At 31.8% G+C, this 26333-nt stretch overlaps 1 protein-coding gene across 7 annotated transcripts in view; it reads right to left on the reverse strand.

Moving 5' to 3' along the window:
• Positions 1-26333, reverse strand: part of SCN1A (sodium voltage-gated channel alpha subunit 1) — a 126714-nt gene that overhangs the window by 16533 nt on the left and 83848 nt on the right. For 2 of the 7 annotated variants that reach the window (XM_015596476.2, XM_006921153.3), the window contains 11 exons: positions 24755-25036; positions 23422-23769; positions 21988-22120; positions 20936-21174; positions 19429-19602; positions 18106-18462; positions 16405-16887; positions 12642-12762; positions 9895-10049; positions 7947-8120; positions 5457-5579 (listed from right to left, as the gene is read on the reverse strand). In XM_015596476.2, the coding sequence (XP_015451962.1) occupies positions 5457-5579; positions 7947-8120; positions 9895-10049; positions 12642-12762; positions 16405-16887; positions 18106-18462; positions 19429-19602; positions 20936-21174; positions 21988-22120; positions 23422-23769; positions 24755-25036 (2589 nt within the window). Of the gene's footprint in view, positions 1-5456; positions 5580-7946; positions 8121-9894; positions 10050-12641; positions 12763-16404; positions 16888-18105; positions 18463-19428; positions 19603-20935; positions 21175-21987; positions 22121-23388; positions 23770-24754; positions 25040-26333 lie in introns of all 7 variants that reach the window. The other 5 variants (XM_006921151.3, XM_025039387.1, XM_006921152.2 and 2 more) reach the window with 4 other exon arrangements.

Genomic DNA, 26333 nt, shown 5'->3' on the forward strand with positions numbered 1-26333 from the left:
CTTTAGTTCAAGCAGCACCTTTTTCATGGAGCCTAACTTCTCTCCTTCAGTTTAGCCTCCAAAACAAAGATGAATGTTTCTTCTTTTGAATCCAAGAATCAGAATTCCAGTGCTGGTCAAAACCATGGAGATAATTTAGTATTGTGTCCTCATTTGGCAAATGAGGAAAATGAGGCTGAGATAGGTTAAGTTCAGAAAGTAGACTAAAAGTAGCATGTAGTACTCTTTCCACTGAACTGCACTAATTTCCTTAGCGTTGTTCACAGTTATCTGGTACTCGTATTGCTCTGTAGTAGAGTTCATTACATTCCTGTTATCTTCAAAAATAATAAGCTTTTTCTTTTTCCAAATTAAGATGCAAATATATATTTGTGAATTCTCTATGGCCTACTGTGCCTTGAATATAGGAATCTAACAGAATAGTTAATAGAAAAATACAAAAATGGTTTATTGAATGAATGAATGAATGTATGAAGTAAAGATTAGCTTAGCATTTATTGATCAAAGCATAATTTAAAAATGTTATTTCTGGATATGGAATGAGAATGAAGAGCTGGGCACACAAAAAATTGGAGATTAGCTAACAGGTCTGAGAGATTTGCTATGAAAAGGGGATTTATTTGGCTGTTAAAATTAACCCTACAGAATTCATGATGGAAATGCCCTGTAGCAGTGTCTTTCAGAGTATGATTACAGTGTTGATATACATTTGGCCCAGAGAAAAGGTTTATTTTTATGAAGATAAAAAAAACTATTTTGGAAATCATTTCACATACTATTAGGGAATTTACTATACAAAGGCTCATTCATATTTAAAATTTTATTAAATTAGGCAATGAAGAATCAAGGAAAGGACTGTCTTTTCCCAAGAGCCCAAAGCCATTCCTTGGTTCAGCACCAAGGGAAGTGTATTAACTCTTTTCAGCCTCCAGGGAGCTACAGTAATTGGTTCCTACGTGGTGAAGGCCCTAGGCAGAATTGGCCTGAACAAATTGGAAAGAACAGATTGAGGTTCCAGGCTGCAAAAAGGAGATGTTTAATAAAAGAACTATCTTAATGAATTAATACTAGAGGTTGCTTTTTCTCAGAAACGTTTTGTAAAGTGTCATCAAATAGAATTTCTCTACTTTAACACAAATAATTCTAATAGGAACTCTTTCCGTTTCTGGTTCATTATCTGCACTTTTGATTCAATCAGTACAAAATGAGGAATTGACAATTACATATGTAAATTAATGTGAGGAATTTTGATACATACAGAAATAATCTCATCTGAACAAACTGTTTTTGAACTTCGAATCAATGGATTCTAATGTTTCTCTAATTGAAATATAGAAAAAACTATATGTATAAAAATTAAAAGTAAGCAAAGTAGAAATCACACATTAAGTATGAAGAATAATAGAATCTTCTAAAAAAAATCTAATGATTATTTTTGTTATGAGGTTTAAGGTAATTATTTTTGAAAGATATGATACATCAATTATCCAGATAAAAATTTCAACTTTTATTCTCCCTCAAAAATAAAAACTCTCCTTCTTGCGCATTATTTCTAAATTTCAAAAATAAAACGCAGATTTATGTTTTCACTGTGATATCACCTAAGATCCTAAGAAGTTAGTTGGAAGTGACTTATTCTAAGAAGTGAGTTTATGCATTAAATACTATCTTAATACACATAATAAGATGCTTTTGTTTTATTTCCAGGTGGGTGTTCCAGTCTGCGTAATTCAAATAAGTCCTTCTATATTAACTTTTTTGCATTTAAACATAAATTATGTACTTACTCAACTCTTTCTTGATATATTTTTGTGTTGGTACATTTTGAAAATAACCCCTATAAACTTACACTTAATAAAAAATAAGAATGGTCACACAGTCAATATCAGTCTTATGAATCCAGAAATACTGTACCCTAGCATCTATCTGCTCACATATATCAACAAGGCAAAGAATCGACTGCTGATATTTCATTGGCAATTTTCAGGACTCGGACCAATGTAGAAAATGACAAGGGTTTTATGCCTCAAACAGCATCATCAACTTGACAAGTTAATATTTTCACCCAATCGTTCTAAATCAAGATCCCCCATTATCACCAATCAAACTCCCGGTCAATGGATAAATCAATATGTAAATAACTAAATCATATTCAGGAAACTTAACGATATCAAGAGTTGGGGTTTAAATCCACAGAGGGTAAATTCACAAAGGTATTTTTCTAAAAAGAAAATTCAAGACAGTTAAAAATAAGGGGATTAGAATCTAAATACTGTATTTTGCCTACTGTGGTACAATAGTCCCCTTCCCAACCCCTCCCTCATCCCACTATACAAAGTCACAGTGAAAGGATGAAAGGTAGCAAAAGGGGTAATACAGTACCCATAATAAAGGGCTGAGGGGAGGAACCAGCGCTCCACCCCATCCAAGTTGGAGCAAGATTATCCTATATAAAATAGAAATATATAGTTTGTTAATAGTTAGAAATCTGATATGACAGAACATTTGGTGTTACTTTTTGTATATGATGCTCTCTGTCTGTTTCCCTAACAATCAAGCCTTGAGTTCTTTTGAAAAGGTCTTTATGATTTCCTAGATTAGGAAGTTAAAAATACAAATTTAAGTACAAATTTTATTTTACTCTAGATAGTCACGACATCAATTCACTCAGTTCAATTTTATAAGTTGAAAAATTTGGACTGGAAATTTGAAATACAATAAATTTTAAAAAGCTGTCAGCCAGAATGTGCATAAAACATGCAAAACATAAAGTGCAACGTGATGATAATTTATTACTTTCTAACTTCCTATCAAGCATTGTACAACATGCTTTATTTGGTAATGTTGCATTAAAGCACATGCTTTGAAAACATGACAAAACAATAAAAATTAAACGAATGCCTGATTTACACTTTTATACAGCTATTGTGATTTTATACTGCTAGAGAAAAGAATAAAATGAGAGTTTCTGAATATATCCAAATTTCACTTCCCAATTATAATCATTGTTATTATCTCCATCCTCACCATCATCCATGATTACATTTTTCATAAAGTCAAAAAACTCAAACACCAAAAACACAGAAAATGGAATCAATATTCAAGTTATTTTGTCTCTACAATGCCAAACACACGTTGAAATGATTAGCCATTTTAGGGTTGTGTTTCTGTTGTCATTATGAGGCAAGGAACCATATTTATGAATCAGTTAATGTAAATGATTAGCTCATCTCCTATCAGCATTTAAAAGGAGTTTATGGCTTTAAAACTCTAAGTTTCAAAAATTAACCTCTCTTTATAATATAAAAAGCATTACTGATAAATAATTATAAAGTTATTTTTGTAAAAACTAAATGTAAACCTACAGGACGAACTTTGTTATGAAAATAAAGTGTTAAATAGAGGAGTATATGGCCAATTGACTCATGGTCAATTTTGAAATGTTTCTATTAGTCTCATGCTTAGCATTCTTCAGATTTTATGAGACTTTTACAATGTATTACAATAGTCCTTTCTTATCTACAGGAAATACATTCTATGACCCCCAGTGGATGCCTGAAGCCGTGAACAGTACCAAACCCTATGTATACTGTTTGTTCCTATACATACATGTCTATGATAAAGATAAAGTAACAATAACTAATAATAAAATAGAACAATTATAACAACATATTATGAAAATTATGTGACTGTGGTCTCTCTTTTTCAAAATATTTTATTGTACTTTCAAAATATCTCTCTTTTCACAAAATATCTTGTGCTTTGGGGCCATTATTAAATAAAATAAAGGTTAGCTGAACACAAGTACAGTGATAATATGATAGTTAATTTAATACCAAGATGACTAAGTGACTATCTCCCTCTTCAGAGAGATGATTCATGTCCTGGGTGGGATGGAGCTGGATGGTGTGAGATTTCATGACTTTACGCATAATGGCACACAATTTAAAACTTATGAGCTGTTTATTCCTGGAAGTTCCCATTTTATATTTTTAGACAGTGGTTGACTGTGGGTAACTGAAATTGTGGAAAGTGAAACCTCGGATAAGGAGCAACTACTGTACTTTGATTCAGGTGACACGTTTTCAAGTAGAATGTATAAAAACAACATTTTTCTCCTGTCTGAAACTGCCAGTCTGAAACAGAAAGAAGTAATATTTTAATTGGAAACTGAACTTAATTTTCACATACCCTGGAGAGAATTTTTTTTAAATTTTAGTAAAAATATATGAATTTCTCTGAGAAATAAAATAAGAGTATACTATATCACGTTAAATTGTTTTTAATGAGGAAAACTTTTTTAGGGAAATTGAAGACAAGTCTTATGTTTGAAAAAGTGATATTTATAATATATTTTGTTTCAGAACACATAAGGCTATCGACAACCTAGAAAATGAAAATGGAAATTTATGATACAGCTTAGTTTCTATAAATAAAACTAAACCTTAGGCAATAGAAAAGCAATGTTTTTCTATTGGGATCACACTGGATTTAGTGTCTGCTTTTGCAGAAAAAAATTTGATTTTTTAAAAGAATAACTACTTTTTTATGTTAAACATTTTCTATATTAATGTTTCATGCTTTCGAAAAAGCATGGAAAATAATAAGTCGATAATGGCAACATTTGTAATCTGTTATGAATCATAGGAAATGACAATATTTCCTAAGAAGAAGAAATATAAAATTCCATGTGATTCTGATAAATTAGATTTAAGTTATGGTTAATTTATGAATCATCTATGGTAATGAGTCAAAATTATGTTTTGTGTTCGTTATGCTATAAATGTTTTACTTCATTGTCATAAAAATTGTGAAGACATATATATATGAAATCTTTAAGTCACTATTGCTATTTATATAAATTAAGAAGATTATTGAAGTTACAAATTGAGGCTATATTGAATATAACTTTTTTAAAAGTTTAAAATTCAGTCAATATTTAATATCTACCCTTGAGTATATTAAAATAATGCAAACTTTGGCATTATACAGACAAAATTCTAAACAACTTTTTATTTTTTCCTTTATGCTTATTCTTAGGTACATGTGTGGTTCACATTATTTTCAATAAAATTCATTACGTACAGTGCAGATCATCACAAATGAGAAACATATGATGTCAAATTCTCTTTAGTTGATTATTATGATTTCATTACACATAGTACTTTAATAGTGCATTTGCTTTTTTGTATACAGTTTTATAAGGAAACTCCCAAGATGAATTAGGAAACAAAGTCATTTTAATAAGCACAGCGATAAATGATAACTTATCATTTCAAGGGAGGCCTAAATTCTCTTGCATATCACCTAGAAGTAAATATGCAACAGATAAAAAGATAAAGTAACAATTTTGCAAGGATTTGCCATTCCTTTGCATGCATGGGTTTTCCTTTTTAAAATTAATTAAATTTAATTTTGGCTGTATGCAACACTTCGAGTTCTTTCAGTTTCCTTACCCTCATCCCTTCAAATCGTGATAAGGCTCTTAGAGGTCTCAGAGCTCTTAGTGTCCTGAGAGATTTGATGGCACCAAGTTCTGAGTAACCTAAGGCATTTGCTGTTAAACTGACCAAAGAAACCTGCAAAAAAGAAAAAAAAATAGATAGATATATAGATGATAGATGATAGATAGACAGATGATAGATAGATAGAAGATAGATAGATAGATAGATAGATAGATAGATAGATAGATAGAATTGTCATTCAATTTGTAGTTACTATGTAATACTACATATAGGATTTTTTGTTTATACTTATTCAGAAGATGAATGGTTGCATATTTTCAGTAAACACTTTAAAATTTTAGGAAAATATTTTCAGTTTGATGCAAGAAAGCTTTCAAGATGTTAATTAAAAGCTAGTTGAATAAAAAAACCTCGAATGTCATGTAATTTATTAATTGCTCATTAATTTATTATTAGAGCTATTCGTTAGAAAAAAACAAAATAAAAATTAATTAAAAAATCAAAGTAAATGTTATGGGTTATCCTTTCTTTATTAAGTCGCTGCTATATTTAGGGCTTTACCCATGGCTAAATAAAATATAAAAACTGCTATTGTATTAGAAAAAGCAAGAAATCTTTATTTAGTGTTGGGATGTTCAACTAATTATAACTGATACTCTCAGAAATTAATGTGCTAAATCATACTAATTTTGCAGTTGATTTTTGGAAGGGGTTTCTTTACTTGTCTTGCTAATACCTTGTGTTTTCACTTATCTAAAGTTTATTTCTATTTAAATAAATATAACCTAAGAAATAATTCCATCATGAAACTTCCTCATTTTTTTCTATACTAATTTACAGCTTCTGCCATGGTCCCTGGCCCCAAATGGCCAAACAATAAATTTTTACCGAATAAATAAATCAATAAATTTACTTCATTTGTATGAACTATGCAATGACTAAGAAACAAAACTGTTAAGTACCGAATTCTCTAAATAAACAATTTACCAAAACTCCATATCCAAACATTTAAAATTTCTTTCATCTGAAGGTGGCTAGTATTGGACAGTTCCAAATACACTGGACACCATTTTTGCAAAATTCTCTATTTTTAAGTGTATTAAGTATACATTTAGTATACTTTTTACAATACTTTAGGTGTGCTATAATTCCTTTTGTGTTTTTTTAGAGTGATTCACTGATTCTTTTGATATAAATAAAATAGAACATTGAAAAATGAAAGTATTATTGCAAAACTACAAAATGATCTATAGCTTTATTTTCCTAAAATATTTCCAAAATCATTATTAAAAACCAACTATAATAATCAATGAAATATTCATTTTTCTAATAAAAAGTTTAGATATATAATAAGCATTATAGAGAAAAGTAAAGCTCAGGAAGTTTCAAAAGGTTGAATTATATTTACATTGAAAATCTAGTGTGAAAAATTATGAGGAGTCAAAATATAGCTTCTAATGCTTGAAACTTCAATACTAGAAACTTTTTCTATTTATGATATGATGAAGCAAGACTTTTAAGATTTCTCTCAATTTATTTGTTTTATAGTAACATTATTAAGCTTTTCAAATAGCTCTGGCTTTGCCTTTGTTCAGAATTAACAAGACATAATGTATGCGGGACTCAACTCCAGAAATACTTTCCATGAGAAAACTGCATAGACCTGCTCAATTATTATCTTTTGGGAATAAAACTGTTGCCTATAAAGTCTGTGATATTTTAGACATACTTTTCTAAAGCTGAAATGATGCCAAATTGATAACATGACGCATGATGTTTAATGAATCTTAAAGGCAGCTACTTGTTTTAGGGAAAATGTATTAATCATAAGGTATACAAATTCTCTGATGGGCTGTTTAGTGCATTGTCCATGACGAGGATCTAGTTTATATTCTAAGGAAACTCTCATCACTGCATAAAGTGGTTTGTCCCTACACTCTGTACACCTGACTTCCTATAATGAAGTTATAATCTATGTTATATACTCTTTAAAGCTATCCTTTGAAAACTTTGAGATCAAAGAGAATTTTTAAAAATTGACAGGAGCTCCCACCATCATCACTGTTTATTATGTGCCTTTAACACCACATGTACTAGTATCAAAATTTATAGAGTTGGGAGCCAAATACCTTACTCACTGGCACAAGGCCACTGGTAGTGGGCCTGGGATTCAAACTCAAGTCTGCCTAATTCACATTATAAGGAATTTAAACAACATACCCTATTTCTCCACAAAACAAACTACTTTTTTTCAGCTTTTTATCCTAGATCGGCACCATAAATCCCATCCCCACAATGCTGAATCAGTACTAAATTCACCTATTCTTACAAAACTACACTTTCATTCAGTGAATTCTTTGTGTAAATTAAGTAGCATATCTTGTCAACACAACATGGTGGTAAGAGATTCATTATTTTGGAATTAGTATATAGATAAGACAAATTACCTTGAATGCAAGACAAAATATGAAGGATACTCACATCGACAATTAAGAAGTCCAGCCAACACCAGGCATTGGTGAAGTAAGTTTGATAGCCATATGCCACCCATTTTAGAAGCATTTCCAAAATAAAAATGTAAGTGAAAACTTTATCGGCATATTCCAACATTGTCTTAATTGTCTTTCGCTGATCAATATATATATCTTCAAATGCCTATAAAGATAAGTTATACATTTTAGCTTTCTAAAACTATTATACTTTATAAGCTACTTTTAAAAAATCATATATATATATATATGACATCCCATTGGAATAGGAGGGTAGAGGAACAGTAGCTATTGCCGCTTTATTTCCTCTCAAAGATCTTTGAATGACTCAAGGGAAAAGTTATACTCTCCACTGATATTACAGCTGGAAGAAAAAAGTGAAAGTATAAATCTATTGAATTAATTTGACTTATTGGGAAATAGTTCTCGTCATATCCTGATGGTGCTACTCCAACTTGTAATTATTTATTCCTTTTGTTTCATTTTTTTTTGCTTTTCCCTTTTGGATTTTTTTCTTTCGCCATAGAATGGATGCTAAAGAGAGAAAAAGTGAAGCTTATATTTTTCACAAAGCAGAAATTGTAATTGGTCATCACATTGTTCAATTTTATTGCATAATTGGGTTCATTTGTCTCCTTTTCTTCTTTCACTTTGTTGATAGTTTATATTTCTCAGCAGAGATATTGTATGACAATGATGGTAAAATGAAATTACTTTTCATTTAGACCGCAATATGTATTCTTCTAATATGAATCTCTCTTTGATAGTTTACGTCTAAATCTCACATTCATTTCAATGGCAAAAGACTATTTCTCATCTAAAGTTGCATACAGAGAAAATTTATTTCATCAGAGGAATATTTAGGAAAATGTAGGTCTGTATTTTAGTTATAAACTTAAGTTAAAGAAACTTAAATAATTTCAATCAGGCAAGTTCTATCCATCATCTAATCTATTATCTGTCTACCATCTATCTATCTATCTATCTATCTATCTATCTATCTATCTATCTATCATCTATCTATCAATCTACTATCTATCTATCATCTATTTTATGGCTTAATTATTCCATTTGTGTCAGTGATATCTAAAATGCTATTTATGTGTTATATTTTATATTTTTGTAAATTATATTTATACAAATGTAAATTGATTCTAATGTAAAGAACATTTCATATAAAGAGAAACCAATCTTTAAATGAATCACTTAGGCACACTGCCCAATATTTATTGTTACCAATATTCATTGTTTCCTGAGTAGCATAAGAATAGCAACATAATTCAAAAGACACAGAGAGAATTGGTCCCTAAGAACTTATTGACTATCTATAAAAAGATAATAATAATACCATTCAGAAACAGAATTCATCAGAACTTAGAAGTTATATATTCCCAGTCATAGGACTTCCATTAACTACACTCTAGTTGCCATGCTCACTTTCTTATTAAAATATAAGTAAATGAATATTCATATTCTTTGGTTATAATGAATAAATGGGAGAGACAAATTTTCTAAGTTACTTAAAAATAAGCAAAAATTAATAGTAAAAGTAAATTTAGAAATGCATAGTTATACATTAAGTCTATAGTCTGGAAGATATGAAATAGGTAATTAAAAATGTATTGGAGATAGGTAGAAGAGTAGGTTAGTGGGTAGATGAGTGGGTGGGTGAGTAGATGGGTGGGAGGGTAAATGGGTGGATGGATAGATATGGAGATGTATGTATGTTTAAGAAAGAAGTCATAAGTAGAGATAACTGTTTGGGATTTATTAAACAGTGGTGATTGTTGATGTCGCAGAAATAGAAATGAATGTACAATGAGTGTTCAGGGGGAAAATTCATTGGGTACTAAAACATTGTAATAGAAAGGATTAATAAGTCATCAGTATTAGACAATTCTAAAACTGTATTGTACCACTTTTGCTTAATGTTCACTCACCAGAGCACCACTACTGAGGAGAATCATGAAAACAATGAAGGTCTCAAACCAGTTATGTTCAACTATTTGAAAACATGTTCTTCTCAGGTTCCACCACTGTTTTCCTCTCCCTTCTTCCACACTGATTTGACAACATTTGAATCTTTGTACACAGCCTGCAAATTCAAATAAGAAGACGTAAAATAACTTCTGCTGTTTCAATAATAACTTTTGGCATGTCCCTGATTCATCTTCTCACCACTATTGTCATTTCTATCTTGCTAGGATAACTCTCTAAGCCTGACGTTGAAACAATATAATTAGCTGTGTGAAGTTGTGAAAATTATTCAATCTCTTTAAATAGTTCCCTGGCTAATAAGACCAGCTTTTTCTGACTCAACTATTATTGTCCGAGAAAGAACTTTGTAAAGTACAAATAAATGCAAAATAGCTTTGCTTTGTACTCTATCATTCCATTACACTTTGTTGAAATTATGCTACAAAAGGTATTCAAAACAGAAATTAATAATAAATAGAAAATTTCCTTTTTAAAGAGTGTGTAGAGTAATAACACAGACCTCTCCCAACAATGCTGGGTTTGTAACTCTTTAGGTTTTCTTGTGGTGCTCCTAGAAGAGCTAATATAATTTTCAAAATTAATTTAGTTCACCAAAATGTAATTTTCGTGGCTCTGCTTTGACTTGTCATTGCCTTCCTTACACTACTATCACGCACTCCAACATAAGAATTAAATCAACAGGTATCTGTGAGTTCCTTTGTAAGTACCATGGAGGATACAGAAAAAAAAAAAGAAAAAGAAAGAAAGAAAGAAAGAAAGAAAGAAAGAAAGAAAGAAAGAAAGAAAGAAAGAAAGAAAGAAAGAAAGAAAGAAAGAAGAAAGAAAGAAGAAAGAAGGAAAGAAAGAAAGAAAGAAAATAAGAAAGAAAGAAAAGAAAAAAAAGGGAAGAAAAAAGAAGAAAAGATACAGAACATGGACCTGGCCCCCAAGAACATTACATTCAGGTTTTCAAGAAAATATGTAAACACAGGAACTCTGCCTCAAGGAAGAAGTCAAGTATGCTGGAAGAAAAGAGAGAAAGGAAAGGAAAGAGAAGAAAAGGAAGAAGAGAGGAAAAAAAGACAGCAAAAATACATGTGACCGTTCAAAAGAGAAAGAGAAGAGCTCTCATAAGAGAATATATGATTAGTTATCAGGAGAATTAAATATAGCCGTTGAGCAAAATAAGAAGCTCTTTTCCACCGTGGTCAGATGAAGGTCATTTGAGAAGGAATTTGAGTGATGTGTATAATTTACATAGGAAATCGATCTCTAAATAGAATATATGCAAATATATTCATTGCTTCAAAACTCAAATTCCCAAGAAAATCAGACCATGGGAAATACTAGTCACAGGGAAAACAAAGCTCTTAAGATTTATTGTCCATATTGTACCAGGCTCAACTAGATACTGTTCAGGTATCAGCTATTGGGCAGTGCTTATTTCCTGTTTCATCCAACTAGCATTGGAAAATGATGATTTCACTAAAAAAAACAGCTTAGCATTTACAACTCATTTAATTTTAATAGAAAGTTATTTTAAAGGCAAACTCTGTGTAGGAGAATTTTGACTAGTGTTTAAGATGCCAACTTATTGTGAAATCACCATTTTATTTTTAAAATGAAATCTTAGTCATTATTTTTGATTATATTAAAGTATTTTTTTCTCCATGTTCATGATCTTTTATACCTAATGGGTAGAGAAAACCAAAACATAACAATAGATTTTAAATCTGTTAGCAAATGGCCAACAGACATATGAGAAGATGCTCAACTTCACTAACTATTAGAGAAATGCAAATCAAAACCACAATGAAATACCACCACAAACCTGTTAGAATGGCTATCATCAACAGGATAAGTGATTACAAGTGTTGGAAAGCTTGTAGGGAAAGAAAAAAGAACCCTCATAATACACTGCCGGGAATATAAATTGGTACAGTTACTATGGAAAACAGTATGGAGGTTCCTCAAAAAACTAAGAGTAGAATTACCATACGACCTAGCAATCCCTCTTCTGGGTATTTACCCCCAAAGTCTGAAAACATTTATCTGCAAAGATATATGTACCCTGATGTTCATAGAAGCACATTCATAGTGGCCAGGACATGGAAACAACTGAAGTCTCCTATGATAGATGATTGGATAAAGAAGATGTGGTACATACATACAATGGAATTTTACTCAGCCATAAGGAATGATGAAATACTGCCATTTATGACCACATGGATGGATCTTGAGATAATCATGCTAAGTGAAATAAGTCAGACAGAAAAATTGAGACCTATATGATTTCGCTTATATGTGGGATATAACTGAGAGCAATAAGCAAACATGACAAACAAACAGAGACTCATGGACACGAACAGTGGATTTATAACCCGAGGGAAGTAGGGGAGAGGGGAGGTAGATAGAAGTAAAAGGGGTCAAATATTTGGTGATGGAAGGAAATCTAACTTTGGGTGGTGAACACACAATGCAATATATATATATATGTATATGACATATTGTTAAATTGTACACCTGAAACTTATTTGATTTTAATAACCAATGTCACCTCAATAATTTTAATAAAAAATAAATTAGAAAAAATAAATTTGTTAGCATATTAGAGGTAATTAAAATAGATCTGCTATAAACTTCTATTCTATTATGAGTGGCCCATCAACTGCACTCTATAAATGGAAAATTAAAGGGTCATTTTCTTTACCTTCAGTGAAACAGGCTTCAGGTTCAAGGGTTTCCTCAGGCTCCACCACAGGCTGTTCTTCTGCAGGTGCACCAATGTCTACAGTGCTGCCTTCAGATGAGCTACTGCTTTCGTTAAGTTTCTGTGTATGAGATGGACATAAAAAGTAAATCACTTTAACTCTGGTAACTAATAAATAGTCTATCAAGAAAGGATTAGTACTATGAACTAATTTGAATCTCCTTAAATTGAAGAGATTTTAAGTTTAGAGCAAAAGAGGGATTGGATAAGAAAAAAGAAAGAAATTGTTTATGTTAATTCAATTCATAATTCACAATATAAATATGAAATCAGATTGCTATGTTATGAAGTTATAAATGGCCATCAGAAACATGTACTAAGCAAACCACTCTCCTATGAATTAGAGAAGCCCCAATATTTGTTTAGAAGGAAATCTCTTAATTTTAAAGTGGTTAGATTTTTTTCTATTATTTTATTATTAATTTCTAGTTTAACTACATCGTGATTAGATAATAACACCATTTTGAATTTGACACAAATACCTTATACAAAGTTGCTGTTCTGAATTTATTGAGGTTTACTTTGAGATTCAGTATATTGTTAATTTATTTAAATATACCATGGGCACTTGAAAATAAGAATTCTTGGTAAATGTAATTTTTGATATAATATATATTTATAGCATATTTACTTTTATTATTTATATTATTCAAGTTACCAATGTCCTTATTTAATTTTTCTTTGTTTTATCATAGGCTAAAAGAATGTTATTAAAATGCTAGCAACCAGCATACTTTTATTAAAATATTTCTCATCGTTAAACTCAAAGATAAAGTGGCTTTGAGTTCTTTATTTGATTGGAGTAATAACACGATTACTCAAAAAGGGAAGGAAAAGATTTTTAGATGTGCGGAAAGAGTACATTTGTACATCAGTACATGAGATATAAATTCAGAAAAAATACTAAAGAAATTGGATAACAGCAAAACTAAAACATTCTCAAAGAAGGATTTTATTGATTTGAAAAAGCCAATAGGGTCAATTAATTTTTCACGTTTTGTTCTTAAATTAAAATTTAATTTGATTTTGAAATTTGCCACTCACATAATAAAACAATTGGTTCTCACAGTTTTTGAGATTAATAGATTATTGTAAAAATCCATTTTAATCTTTACTAAACCATTAATCAATCTTTAATTTACTGACTTTCAAAATGAGCTAGTTCATTTGAAAATATGTATATTTTCACACATGACTCTCAACAGCTAAATTCTATACTGACTTGTATTGTCCACGTATTTTTGGCAGGCTAGAGAGCCCAGAAAATGCAGGGACCACATTATACCTGATATATACACATTGTCTTGGACACCAGGAGAGTTAATAACCACTTAATAACTACATCTTGATGGTAAGAACATTTTTCCTTCTCAGGGGCTTTATGCAACATTTCCTCTTTTTAAAAATGTTCTCTACCGAAGCAAATGATTTTGACCTTGAGCATGAAGTAAAACAAAGCAAAGCAAGTAAAACACTCTACAGTATTTTTTAAAAAGTAAATGATTACATGATTTTTTTCTTGTTCTCTGTCTTGATCTTAGGATGTTTATGCTCTTATGTTAGACTTGGTTTGTTACATGGAGCTGAGAGATAGGGTTTAAGAGTTCAATCTATAATAAGTGATAAAAATATATTAAAAATAAATCTGGAATTCAAGGGTCAAAAGTACAGAATATGTATGTGTATATATATGTATATATATGTATATATATATATTTTTAATTTTTAAAAAAATACTTATTTTTAAGCTAGGCATGTACTATTTTAAAGGTGAACATTTTACTATTGTTATAGCTATGTTTATATATTTAAGATATATATCTTAAAACATACACAAATGAGATGCTCTACAACCTCAAAAATATTAATATTTTATTGTGTACATTGTGCATTAGTAAATATTTCTAAAGTACACTAAGCGCATTAAAAATTAAAATGACCTCTATTAAATACTTTCAACAAAGCACCAATATCAAAGAGAAAGACATTATCCTGAGATTTACCATTTTCCCAGAGTAGCTAGAAAAGTTAAATATTAACTCATTAATTCCCATATCATCCCTAAAACCCAGATAATTTCTTCATTAAGTCGTATGTTGGAAGGACAATCTTCAGTGGATAACTCATATTTACTAACATTAAATTGTTCATATTAATTGTGAAATCTAGTGTTAGTCAAACATATGCCCAGGGTAGAGGTGAAAGTGGAGGACTAAAACTCTAATATACTCTGAATTCTGCTTTAAAGTGTGTCAGACATGAATTTTTGTATCGATGATTAGATATAAACAAAATAAACATAGCACTCATCGTATATTGGATCAACAGAAAATTATTGTAATGCAAATAAGTCATAGATAAAAAAAGTCTGTAAAATTATTGTAATTATAATTCCCAAACTAGAAACCAAAATTGTAAATCAAATAAGTAATTTCCATTATTAAATTCATTTTGCTGAATTGAGCATAGATTCTCTAGTGTTCTTTTGACATTAATTTTTAATGTTAAATAACGTATTTAAGAAATATTTAATAAATGTCTACTGGCTAGGGAGGATTTTTATGGCAGTGAAATTGCTCTACATGATACTGTAACAATTTGTCTCTTTGTCCATAAAGTGTACAGTACCAAGAGCGAACCTTAATGTAAACTATAGACTTTGAGTGATAATGATGTGTGGATGTAGGTTCATCAACTGTAACAAATGTACCACTCTGTTGGGAGGTGTTGATAATGGGGGAGGCTATGCATTTGTGGTGACAGGGGGTATATGGGGAGTCTATCTTTCAATTTTTCTGCGAACCTAAAACTGCTCTAAGAAAGTAAGGTGTGTAAAGAAGTTTTTAAGATAAATATCATATGATTTCACTTATATGCAGAATCTAAGGAACAAAAAGAACAAACTAATCAAAAACAGACTCAGGAATATAGAGGACAATTTGGTGATGAACAGAGGGGAGGGTGGCTTGGGGGGCTGGGAGAATGGGGTGAAGAGTTAAAGAAGTACAAATTAGTAGATGATAGATGGTCACGGGAATGGGGAGCATGGCATAGTGAATGCAGTTAGCATTAATGTATTGGCTAGGTGGAGAGCCAGAGGAGAGAAGGAGCGATTAGGGGATCATTTTATAAACTACATAAATGTCGAGCCAATGTACTGTATACTTGAAACTAATAAAATAAAATTAAAAAAAATTTAGACTATGTAACCTAAAGGGTACCTTCCCGTTTTTGAGATTTCTCTACAATAAATGGGAAGTGAAGGTGCTTTGTTCTAGACTTCTTTTGAATTATCTTTTATATCCATTAGAATTTTAGCTTAATATTTCTAAGTACATTGCTCTGGACTGAATTGTGTTCTCCTAAAATTAATATGTTGAAGACTTAACTCCCAATGTAACACATTCTTTTCAAGATTATAAGTATTAAATAAGATGATTTTTTTTCATTTCTTGGATCATTCATTCATTCATTCACCATCTAACAAATATCCATTAATAAAGATGAGAAAACACATATATACTACATCATTCTTCAATTTATGAATCATCTCTCTTAGCTTAAATCTTTGCTTTCTCAGTGAAATAAAACTTCATATGCTGGCAATAAATTCTAGATGGAAAATATATAATCATAAATACAGGCAATATAATACATATATATACATACAAATTCATACCTACCCACAATTACAAAACCTTACCTCTTTGCTTTCCTCCAGATCTGATTCACTACTGAAGTCCTCTGTGTTTAAATTTTCAAAGTCAGACTCTCCTACAGCAATTGGTACAGTCACAGTAAGACTGGGATTGTTTATGAATGACATGTAATCACTTTCATCGACAATATATTTTTCAACACTGCTGCCAGTTCCTATTCCACTTGTGGTTCCATTTACATCTTTAAGATAGTCAAGATCTTTACCAACTTCCGTTGTATGATTGGACATACAACTTTCTTTCTTATTGTTTAAATCATCAAGTGGTTTAATTTCATCTAAAATCTTTTGTTTCCTAACGAAGGATTGTTGAATAAATTCATATATTTTTCTCTTCACATAAGCTATTCCTTTGTGCATCCTATCCACAGCAATTTGGAGATTGTTCATTTCATTATCATCATCAGTGGCTGCGAGGTTGTCTGCACTAAATGAGCTCAGAAGCAAGGCCAGAAAGAGGTTCAGGACCTTAAAAATAATACGAACACCATTATAATTTTACCCCCATATAAAGAAGAGCAGATTGAGATTACTTATTCCTTTAAGTGTAGAGGTAACTATAAGTTCTAACAACTAGATGAGAAAGAAACACCACAGCATAGTGATTAGAAGTTAGGTGATCTGAATTTGTGATCTGGCTCTACAGCTATTTCACTATACATCTCTGGGTAAAGACGTGAATTCTGTCGGTTTTGAATGGTCTCACTTATAAAATGAAGAAGGTGAATGAGCTGATCTAAGGTTTAGCTAAGTTTAAAATTGTGCAATTATAAGAAAATAGATTGATATATGTACTATATAAGAGTTCTAAACTTAAAAATCATTAGTGTTTGCAATTATGAATTTAAATACATTCTGTAGTTTCTTTTTTTGATAAATAGAGATACTGAATTGGATATTAATTGAAAGACGACCATTATAACCCAGAATGAGAATTAGGACTCAACACAGGCATTGAAACTTGTTTTCTTAACCTATTATATTTTTTATATCCCACTGTTGACTATTTAAGAGAACTATTCATAAATAATCCCTAATATTTTCATAAGACTGGCACATTAATATATATATCCTTTGGAATATAGTATATATTCCTATACTGCAAAGAGTAATTAATTTTCTAAACTTAAGAGAGAGAAGAATTGATCAGTTAACTCCATTTAGGTAATCTCAGGCTTTATTAGCCAATTCTTCTTTTGACTGAGAGCTATTAGAGAGTTGGCTAATCCAGGCTGGCTAATGCATCTGCCATATGACATAGAATAACTGAATGCTATTACCATGAAGGGGTAAGGAAATGGTAAAACCGCTGAAAACACTTAAAGGCACCATGTGTTAGTCCTATACTAGCAATACTAGCAAGTAAGAATGAGGTTTCTCTAAATTGTTTTCAGATTTCTCCTTCCCTTGTCTCTAAATGTTCCCAGAATATCCTATTAGGCCTGTCTTCAATATGATACTGTATTGAAATTCACATAATAAATGTGATGAAATGATTGACAAACTGACGTTGAGTATAATAAATACTGTACGGTCCCTGCTATAGTGCTGTGTTGTCAAAATGAGTATATCCAAGGTAAGAGACTTTTAAAATTATTAACCATTGCTTTTTTTTTTTTTGTAAAATGGCACCATTCTATTATGCCCAATCTATTTCTAAAATACATATCTTAAATGGGTACATACCACCAGGTTTCCAATCACCATGACCATCATGAAGACAGTAAGGCACATGGTTTGGCCAGCGACCTCCATACAGTCCCACATGGTCTCTATCCACTCTCCACACAGCACACGGAACACAATCAGGAAGGAGTGAAAGAAGTCATTCATGTGCCAACGTGGGAGCTTACAGTCACTGGCAATCTTGCAGACACAATCTTTATAGCTTTTACCAAAGAGCTGCATTCCGACCACGGCAAAAATGAAGACAATGATGGCCAACACCAGGGTTAGATTTCCCAGAGCCCCCACTGAATTGCCAATGATCTTTATTAGCATATTTAAAGTTGGCCAAGATTTTGCCAACTTGAAAACTCGGAGCTGGAAAATAAAAAATATATATTATTATGATCTTTAAAAGTTTTACATATATTGTGGTTTACCAAGAAATAATGATAAATATTGAATCTAAGATCTGCCCTGCCCTTGAACCCTCTCTCAGGCTCATGGCTAATTTCGAATCTGGTTCTTCCATATTTTAATCATGTAGGTCATTTTCATGTGAGTAAATTTTTAACGATTACTTGGGATCTAACAGGTCTTAATTTGTTTTGTGAAGATGGCATACCAGGCTTGACACTAATATTAACATCTGAATCACAATGATCTCTGCTGATATTTATTTGTCAATAGCATGTGAAGTAACATTATATTGAACCCTGGCGTTAGTTGAGAAAAGTGTTTATTATTCATTAATGTTCCTTTGGAGCATTGACATAGCTAGATATGCCTGCATTTAAAGATTTGAAATATTTCCCATGATTATAATTCTTTCTCTGATTTGCAAGAACATATATGTGAATCAGTGGACATGTTAAGTAATACTACAGATTTCTCTCTTCTGATTTTGGGAAGGAGCATATTTTCCAGAGGCAGAATTAAGAGAAGTTTCTGCATGCACATCTTATATCTGATTGTCATCTACCATTACAAAGAACTGTTTATATTTTCAAGTTATTACTAAAACATGATATATTTTCATTAAAAATATTTTCTTGGATCCAGAAATATTAACTGTAATCATCTCTAGAAATAATAATTAGTAAGAATGGTAACTGAGAAATGTATTAAACTTTACATGACTATGCTTTTTGCAATAAAGTTTTTTCAAAATAAGTAGGGATAATTTTTCCTTTAGGAAGAGTTTTTGATACTGCAAATGTTAAAAAAACTTAAGATGTCTATGGTTGTGTGGTCAAACCTATGACAGTGATATGCAAAAACCCTGACTGTTGGGCAAGGTTTTTTTTTTTTTTGCTGTTGTCACTGTTTTGCTTTGTTTATTACCAATCGAAATGAACGGAGAACCGATAATCCTTCCACATTGGCGAGGCCAAGTTCTACCAGGCTAAGTGTCACAATAAAACCATCAAAGATATTCCAGCCTTCTTGGAAATAATAGTAAGGATCCATGGCAATAATTTTCAGAAACATTTCTGCTGTAAAGATCCCAGTGAAAACCTAAGATCAAAACAAAATTACTCAATTCCATCAGATAATGATAAAGTAAGTAGAATGACATAGTATTTGCTCTTAGAACAAAGTTTTTATGTTACTCTCGCCATAGTGACTCTATTATTAGCTTACGTTTGTACAATAACTTATAGGTAATGAAAGGCTTTTATATACATTATTTCATTTTATCCTCACAGAAATTTATTAAGTGATTAATTCAAGTATTATAATTATTACTTTACTGTTGAGGAAAGAGGACTTCAGATGGGTTCAAAGACATGCCTGATGTCATACAGCTAGAAAAAGGCAAAACTACGATTTCAGCGCAAATTTATTTTCAACCAGTGTTCTTCCCGTTACAACAAACCGCCTTTTCTCCTAACTTTAAACTACACAGGTACTGACAAGACTTTGCTCGTGAACAGTTTTATTTATCTATAAGCTTATTCCAATTTTCCTCAAATCAGAAAGTTATTATACATGTATATCTATTGTTATAATATCTGTATTACTATTGCCAATTTGTTATGTACATGAAAAAAATATATTTGCTTCAATAGTATAAATATTAAAGTTTTAAAAATATAAATACTACAATGCAGGATGCTTTACATGTTTTGCTATTTACCATCCAAAATCTTAAACCTCAGAACAAATATTATGGAAAATGCATGCATTACTTTAGAGACCTCTTTCAGCAAATAAAAGCTAATATTCCTAAGTTGAGTTAACTGACAAACACTTTAATAATTTATGTTTTTTAAGCACAGAAGAGAAGGAACTAAGTGGCAAGCTTCACCAAAAATGGCCTTGCTAATCATATAATACACAATATGTTCTGGAGGTTTTCAATATTTTATAGTTTTTATAAAAAATAGATGGATAAAACAATACATGTCATACCTAGATCCTGAAAGTGAAAAGCTGGAGACATTTTTGAATTGTTAAATTATTGCTTATAATGATGATGACTAAGTAAAATAAAAAGATCTACAATTTTATTTTATCCTTCTACAAGTAGGAGAACTGTGATAATATCATTTAAAAAAGTGTGTCCTTCAACTGGTTCTGCATCTTGAAAAAGTTATAAATATCAATACTGATGTATTAAGTAGAACTGTAGGCCTATGCCTATTACTCTCTTTCTCACTTTTTGCTGTGAAATTAAGGGCTATTATTGTTGGCAAAAAGTATGGTGCAGCCAGCTAGATATAATTACCATTTTTTGGGAGCCAGGAGGTAGGAGGTGTGGTGGAAAGACTGCTAAAGCTATTAAATTTAAATAGTTCCTCAAACAAAAATTTGAAGACTGAACACATTTACCTTCCAATATGCTTACCAAGTTTCCTACTGTAAGCACATGATTGAAATGATCCGTCATTGGATAGTGCTCCATGGCCATGAAAAGAGTATTTAAGACAATACAGATGGTGATGGCCAGGTCAACAAATGGGTCCATCACAACCAGGTTGACAATATGTTTCACTTTTAACCAATATGGTGAACAGTCCCAGATTAAGAATATGTTGGAAAATTTATACCAACAGGGTGGGCATTTCTGCCTGGATTCTTCAAGTTCTAGATTAAAAAAATAAGAACAGCCACCAAAAGATATATTTTATATACACATATACTTATTTATTTCAGATCCACTAGACTTCTTTTCAGTAACCAACACATTTCCATTTGCTTTAGAGTCAACTTCTTTTGTACTTGAAAAAAGAAGGCTCATAGTATTTACTTTTTAGATTCCCAAAAATATTTCTTCAGATATACACATAGAACAGAAGTAACAAAGAATAGATTTCTTTTCTTGTATGCACTGATAATGTGGCTCAGCACTTGGCCTTAAGTTAAGTGAAGTCTCAATAGAAACATGGGTTGGGGTAGTATAGATATTGTGTGTAATTCTGTATGAATGTCTGGATAAGCTTTCATCCTCAGGCTATAAGAGATAGGGTAGGGATCAACTTGAGCTAAGAATCCTCTTTTTAATAGTTTTTTTTTTCCCCCCGAAAATGACCTACTCTTCTCCTCTAGACTTGAGAGTATTCAGGTGATGTTGGAAGTCCTAAGCTGAGTAAAACAAAATAGAGAATCACTATGACTAATGGGACTAGAAACCCCTAATAGAAATGCTTATTCTGCATTTTCAAGGACTTGCCACACACAGGAAAACGTTCATTAAAGTTCCAATATCACTGAATTTAAATAACTCTTTAAAAGCTTCTAGAATATGAGTAGATATAACAAATAATAACTCTTAAATAAGACCCTTATATTACCTTTATAATATACTGTTTCTAACTTACAAATAGAGACATTTGTTTCAAAAGAGATAATTTAAGTTTAGTAAAAATAATCAAAATGGAAATGGAATTTGTTACAAACCTTCTACTGTATTTGTTAAAATGCTGGCTATACTCATTGCTCTTTGTCTTTGGGAAGGATCTTCTAGAAAGTCCATGGAAACATGGAAAGAACTTGATCTTCTTTTTCTCATTTCAGTTTCAGTGGTTGTTCCCTATAAAGAAAATGCTAATGTATTAAATAATTAGCTTGAGCAATATGAGCAAAACCCCAAATATGACATAGTGAATTTCATGAAACTCATGCATCATGCACTTACATATTTAATTGGTGATGGCAGATTGCTGACTTATTGTATTACTAACCTGGAATGTCCAAACTGTCACTCGTGTAGCCACACAGCAAAAATTGAGTTTTTTTAAAACTTTTGATTTCATAATTTTATGAAACATGATGTAATTTGGATATAGTTGATAAATCTCTTCAGAGACAGCTTTAACAGTTCCTTATTAATTCCTTATTTTGGAACTAATAGTAAAAACTAACAACTTGAAATGTCATATACATAGTCAAGGTATTTTATTTTGAGAAGGTAGCCATTTATTTTTAAGAAATACAAATGATTACAACACATGTAGCTGCCATCTCATTTTCTGAACATAAGACATAGATGGTCATTGACAACACAAACTGTATGTTAAAGAAACACACACGCACACACACACGTGCTGCATGGACAACAGTTTCATCCAGGGTACCAAAGCAATAAGTCATCTAATTCTGACTTAAGTCATGCCTCATCATGCTGATATATTTCTAAGTGAGTTAACAGTATAATAAGAGGCAGCATGTATTTAGAAATTCCTCATTCATGTATACATCACAAACATAACATACCTTTGTACACAGAGAATTATTTTACCTGTCTGTACTAATAATGTATCTGTTTCTTTTCATTTAGATTAGTTTTGAGAAGACCTATATCAGCATTGCTTTAGTAAGTCAAATATGAGTACTAGAAATTTTAAGATAATAATGAAGCTATCTATATAGGCACAGTGTTCTTGAAAATCTTGTAAAGCAGGATTATATTGATGAATCTGTTGGAAAGATTTATTATACACCCTTTGCACTTAAATGTAGACATCTTTCATTTACTTTTACACCAGGGCTTTTGGAGATGTCCTGATATCTAAGTTCAGCATGGGTATATAGCAAATTCTCCGACTGGAGGCACTGATTTATTATTGTGTCTAATTTATCCTTAGCATGTTTAATAAGTAAATGCATTGAGCTGTAATGCAAGAGAGAGTCGAGGCTTTAAGTTTTAGTTGGTTAGTCTATTAAAGGTATTACAAGATGCAGGTGCATTCACAGCTTGACCAACCAGGAATCATTCTCAAGGGGTTCCATTCTGTAGAAACACTGGCTGGTGCAGCAATAATGAGCCAGCCATGCCTGAACTATTTAAAACTTCCTTACATTGTCATCAGTAGCTGGCTTATCTATTATCACCTCTGGCAGAAGCTGTCCAACAGGCGATGTAGGAACTGAAGGTCCACCAACCAAGGAAACCACACCATTGCAATCCACAGTGCTATGCATCTTCCCATTTGTTGGAAAAACTGCCAGCATCCGGGATGATCTACTGGTCTGACTTAGGTTACTGTTGCGTCGCTCTCCATGTCGTCGGGGCACAAACAAGGAGTCTCTCCGGCTCTCATTATCCTCAAAGGTGCTATGCTCATCGTCAGCAAAGTCATTCTCTGAACCCACATCTTTTGCTCTCCCTCTAAAGCTGAAAAGGCTCGTTCTGCTATTTCGTCTTGGAGAAAATAGGGAGCCGCGAATGCTCAACAAAGACTAAGAGTTTGAAACCAAACAAACAAACAAACAAAGAGTAAAATCACATTAATATAACCACTTGACATGTGCTTTTATTTTGCAAGATTAAGTTGAAGGTGAGTTCAGCATTCATAACAGAACTTAATTTATTCCTTTCGATTAATATTCTTGTTTTATGTACATTCATATTAAGTTAAATTAGTTTTATAAGAGAAAGTCTCTACTCTTTGAGATAAATGAGTGGGGAGATAGATCACAACTTAAAAGATATTGAAAGACAAAACCCTGAACCACCATTTTTCAAGTTCAAAAGGAAATATCCTTAGTACATGACTATGGGCATTGTAAACATTCCAAAAACATCAGCAGCATGACCATAATAAGGTCAATTTGTTTTCATTGCTCTTTCCTTCCAATTTGAACACTCTTGACAAATAGTTTCAGGCCATCTTTCTAAAGTCATTTTAAATTAATAATTATTTCTGTTTCATCTATAAGGCACAGTGTTGTTGCAACTTGAAGTTAAGACTTCTGAAATTCAGAGTGATAGGCTTTCCAATAAAGTATACCATGACTAATATTTGCAGAAGCACATATGACTGTTTATAAAAACGTTAGGGGGAAAAACAACATAAAGTAACCAAAAAGACATTACTGATCAGCTATCCCCATCACCACATTTTTTTTTTTTTTCATTAAAAAGGCTGAGGACCAGAAAGATTAAATGTCGTTAGTTACAACAAAAGCCAGCAGACAGTATTGGGATGAGAATTCAGGTCTCCTAACTTTCAACCCATTGTTGTCTCAACTATACCAAGCTGGAGACTTATGTATATGTGGAGTAAAGTTTTCTCATAACTATGTGAAGAAAGAATGGGTTTAAATATAATAAACACAGCAGTCAATTCAGTTGTTGAAAAATCCATAGGTCTGATTTAATTCTCCCCTTGTCTTCAGCATTTTAACTTTCATTCATGTATCATTTAACTCAGTGGCGCCATACCTGGTGTGGAGAGGAGTACCTCTTTTCATATGTCAAGCGATTCCCTTCGATGGAGAAGCGAAACCCTTTCCTCCTAATGCTGTCTTCAGATTCAGATTTATGGAATTCATCCTCATCTTTCTCTTCCCCACCAGACTGCTCTTTCTGTTTTCTTTTCTTTCTCCGATTTCTTCTTTCCTTAGCACTCTTGGAACTCAATTTGGAGGCTTCAGATGAGCTGTCTGAGAGCCCACCTGCTGCACTAGGTTCTCTGGAATGCTCTGAGGCAGTTACAGCTGCTGCCTGCTACGTGGAAGAGAAATGGTTTAGCATGGCACTAGAGAAGATTTTATCTTTTAAAAAAAATGACTCAAGTATTTGTATGGCATTTACAAAATATATTTAACTGACTTAAGCTGATCTTACATAGAAGGAGCTCTACAAGTACAAGAGGGATTATTTTCTTTCCACCAATTAAAGGCTTTCAGAGTTAATTTGGTTTTCTCTGTGCTAACATTTATTGTGTTTGTATTATGCTTTACGGACCACATATCCAAAAGGATCAATAGGGCATCAACAAGAACAGAAATTCATACTACCTTTTGAGATTTAATTTACTCTAAAAATTGGTATTTACTTAATGCTATCTTCTTTTCTCTGAAAAAGAAACTGGAGCATGGAAGAATAGCTGATGAATTATTTGAGGTCATATCCAAATGCATGAGGAATGAGGTAAAGAGCTGAAGTCCTTTCTCCAGTCATTGAAACCAGATTGTCCAATGCCCTCAAAATATTATCAATCAAACTTATGTAAGGTGATAAAGTCCCTTCCTCACTCTTCCAAAGTACTCTATCCAGAAGACTGGAATGGTGAGGGTCAATAGTTTCTGCTAGGCAAGACAAGATGTTCAATTCTCCAAATACCATCCCCAGCTTCTTCAACTCAGCACTGGTTGGTACTGGTCACATGGGCATCGAATGGAGGCAATATTTTTGATCACAGCTTGTATTGGTAGCAAGTTGGCAATTTTTGGTTATTATTGCTGTCTCCAGAGTACCCTCAATACTAGGACTCCTGCAAATAAATTAATATTCCCTGAACAACTTGGATAAAGACAATGAGTTTGTTTGATAAACTAAAGAGTGAGGAAAGATGGGAGTTTTAGGAGAAGCTTTTTATTGTACTATGAGTACTGACACCTCACTATAAGAAAAAGTAATTCTTAGGTTACTTGATCTCCATAAAATTGATAACTTTTATATGCCTATTGGATATTGCTATGTCAGAGAATATATGATTTCTTTATATATATAAGAATGCAATTAAGCCATCCAATTAAAAGCAATATATTTGTGGTTAAAGAAAGGAATAGACTATCTTCTAAGAATCGGATAAACGTTTTTATATTATAACCAATAAATTTTTTACTAAGAGATGATGATTTCTTAGGATTTTCTACTAATGCTAGTATACCCATTCAGTAGGTTTCTCACTTGAGAGGACCCCAAAAATCACATTTTCTCTTTTATTCTAAACATCTTAAGATGACTAACATAGCATGAGAGAGTTCCATTGTGATCAATATTTTAAACATCTTGG

This window comes from Pteropus alecto, unplaced genomic scaffold (genome assembly GCF_000325575.1).
Source record: "Pteropus alecto unplaced genomic scaffold, ASM32557v1 scaffold3, whole genome shotgun sequence".
NCBI classification, from domain to species: Eukaryota; Metazoa; Chordata; class Mammalia; order Chiroptera; family Pteropodidae; genus Pteropus; species Pteropus alecto.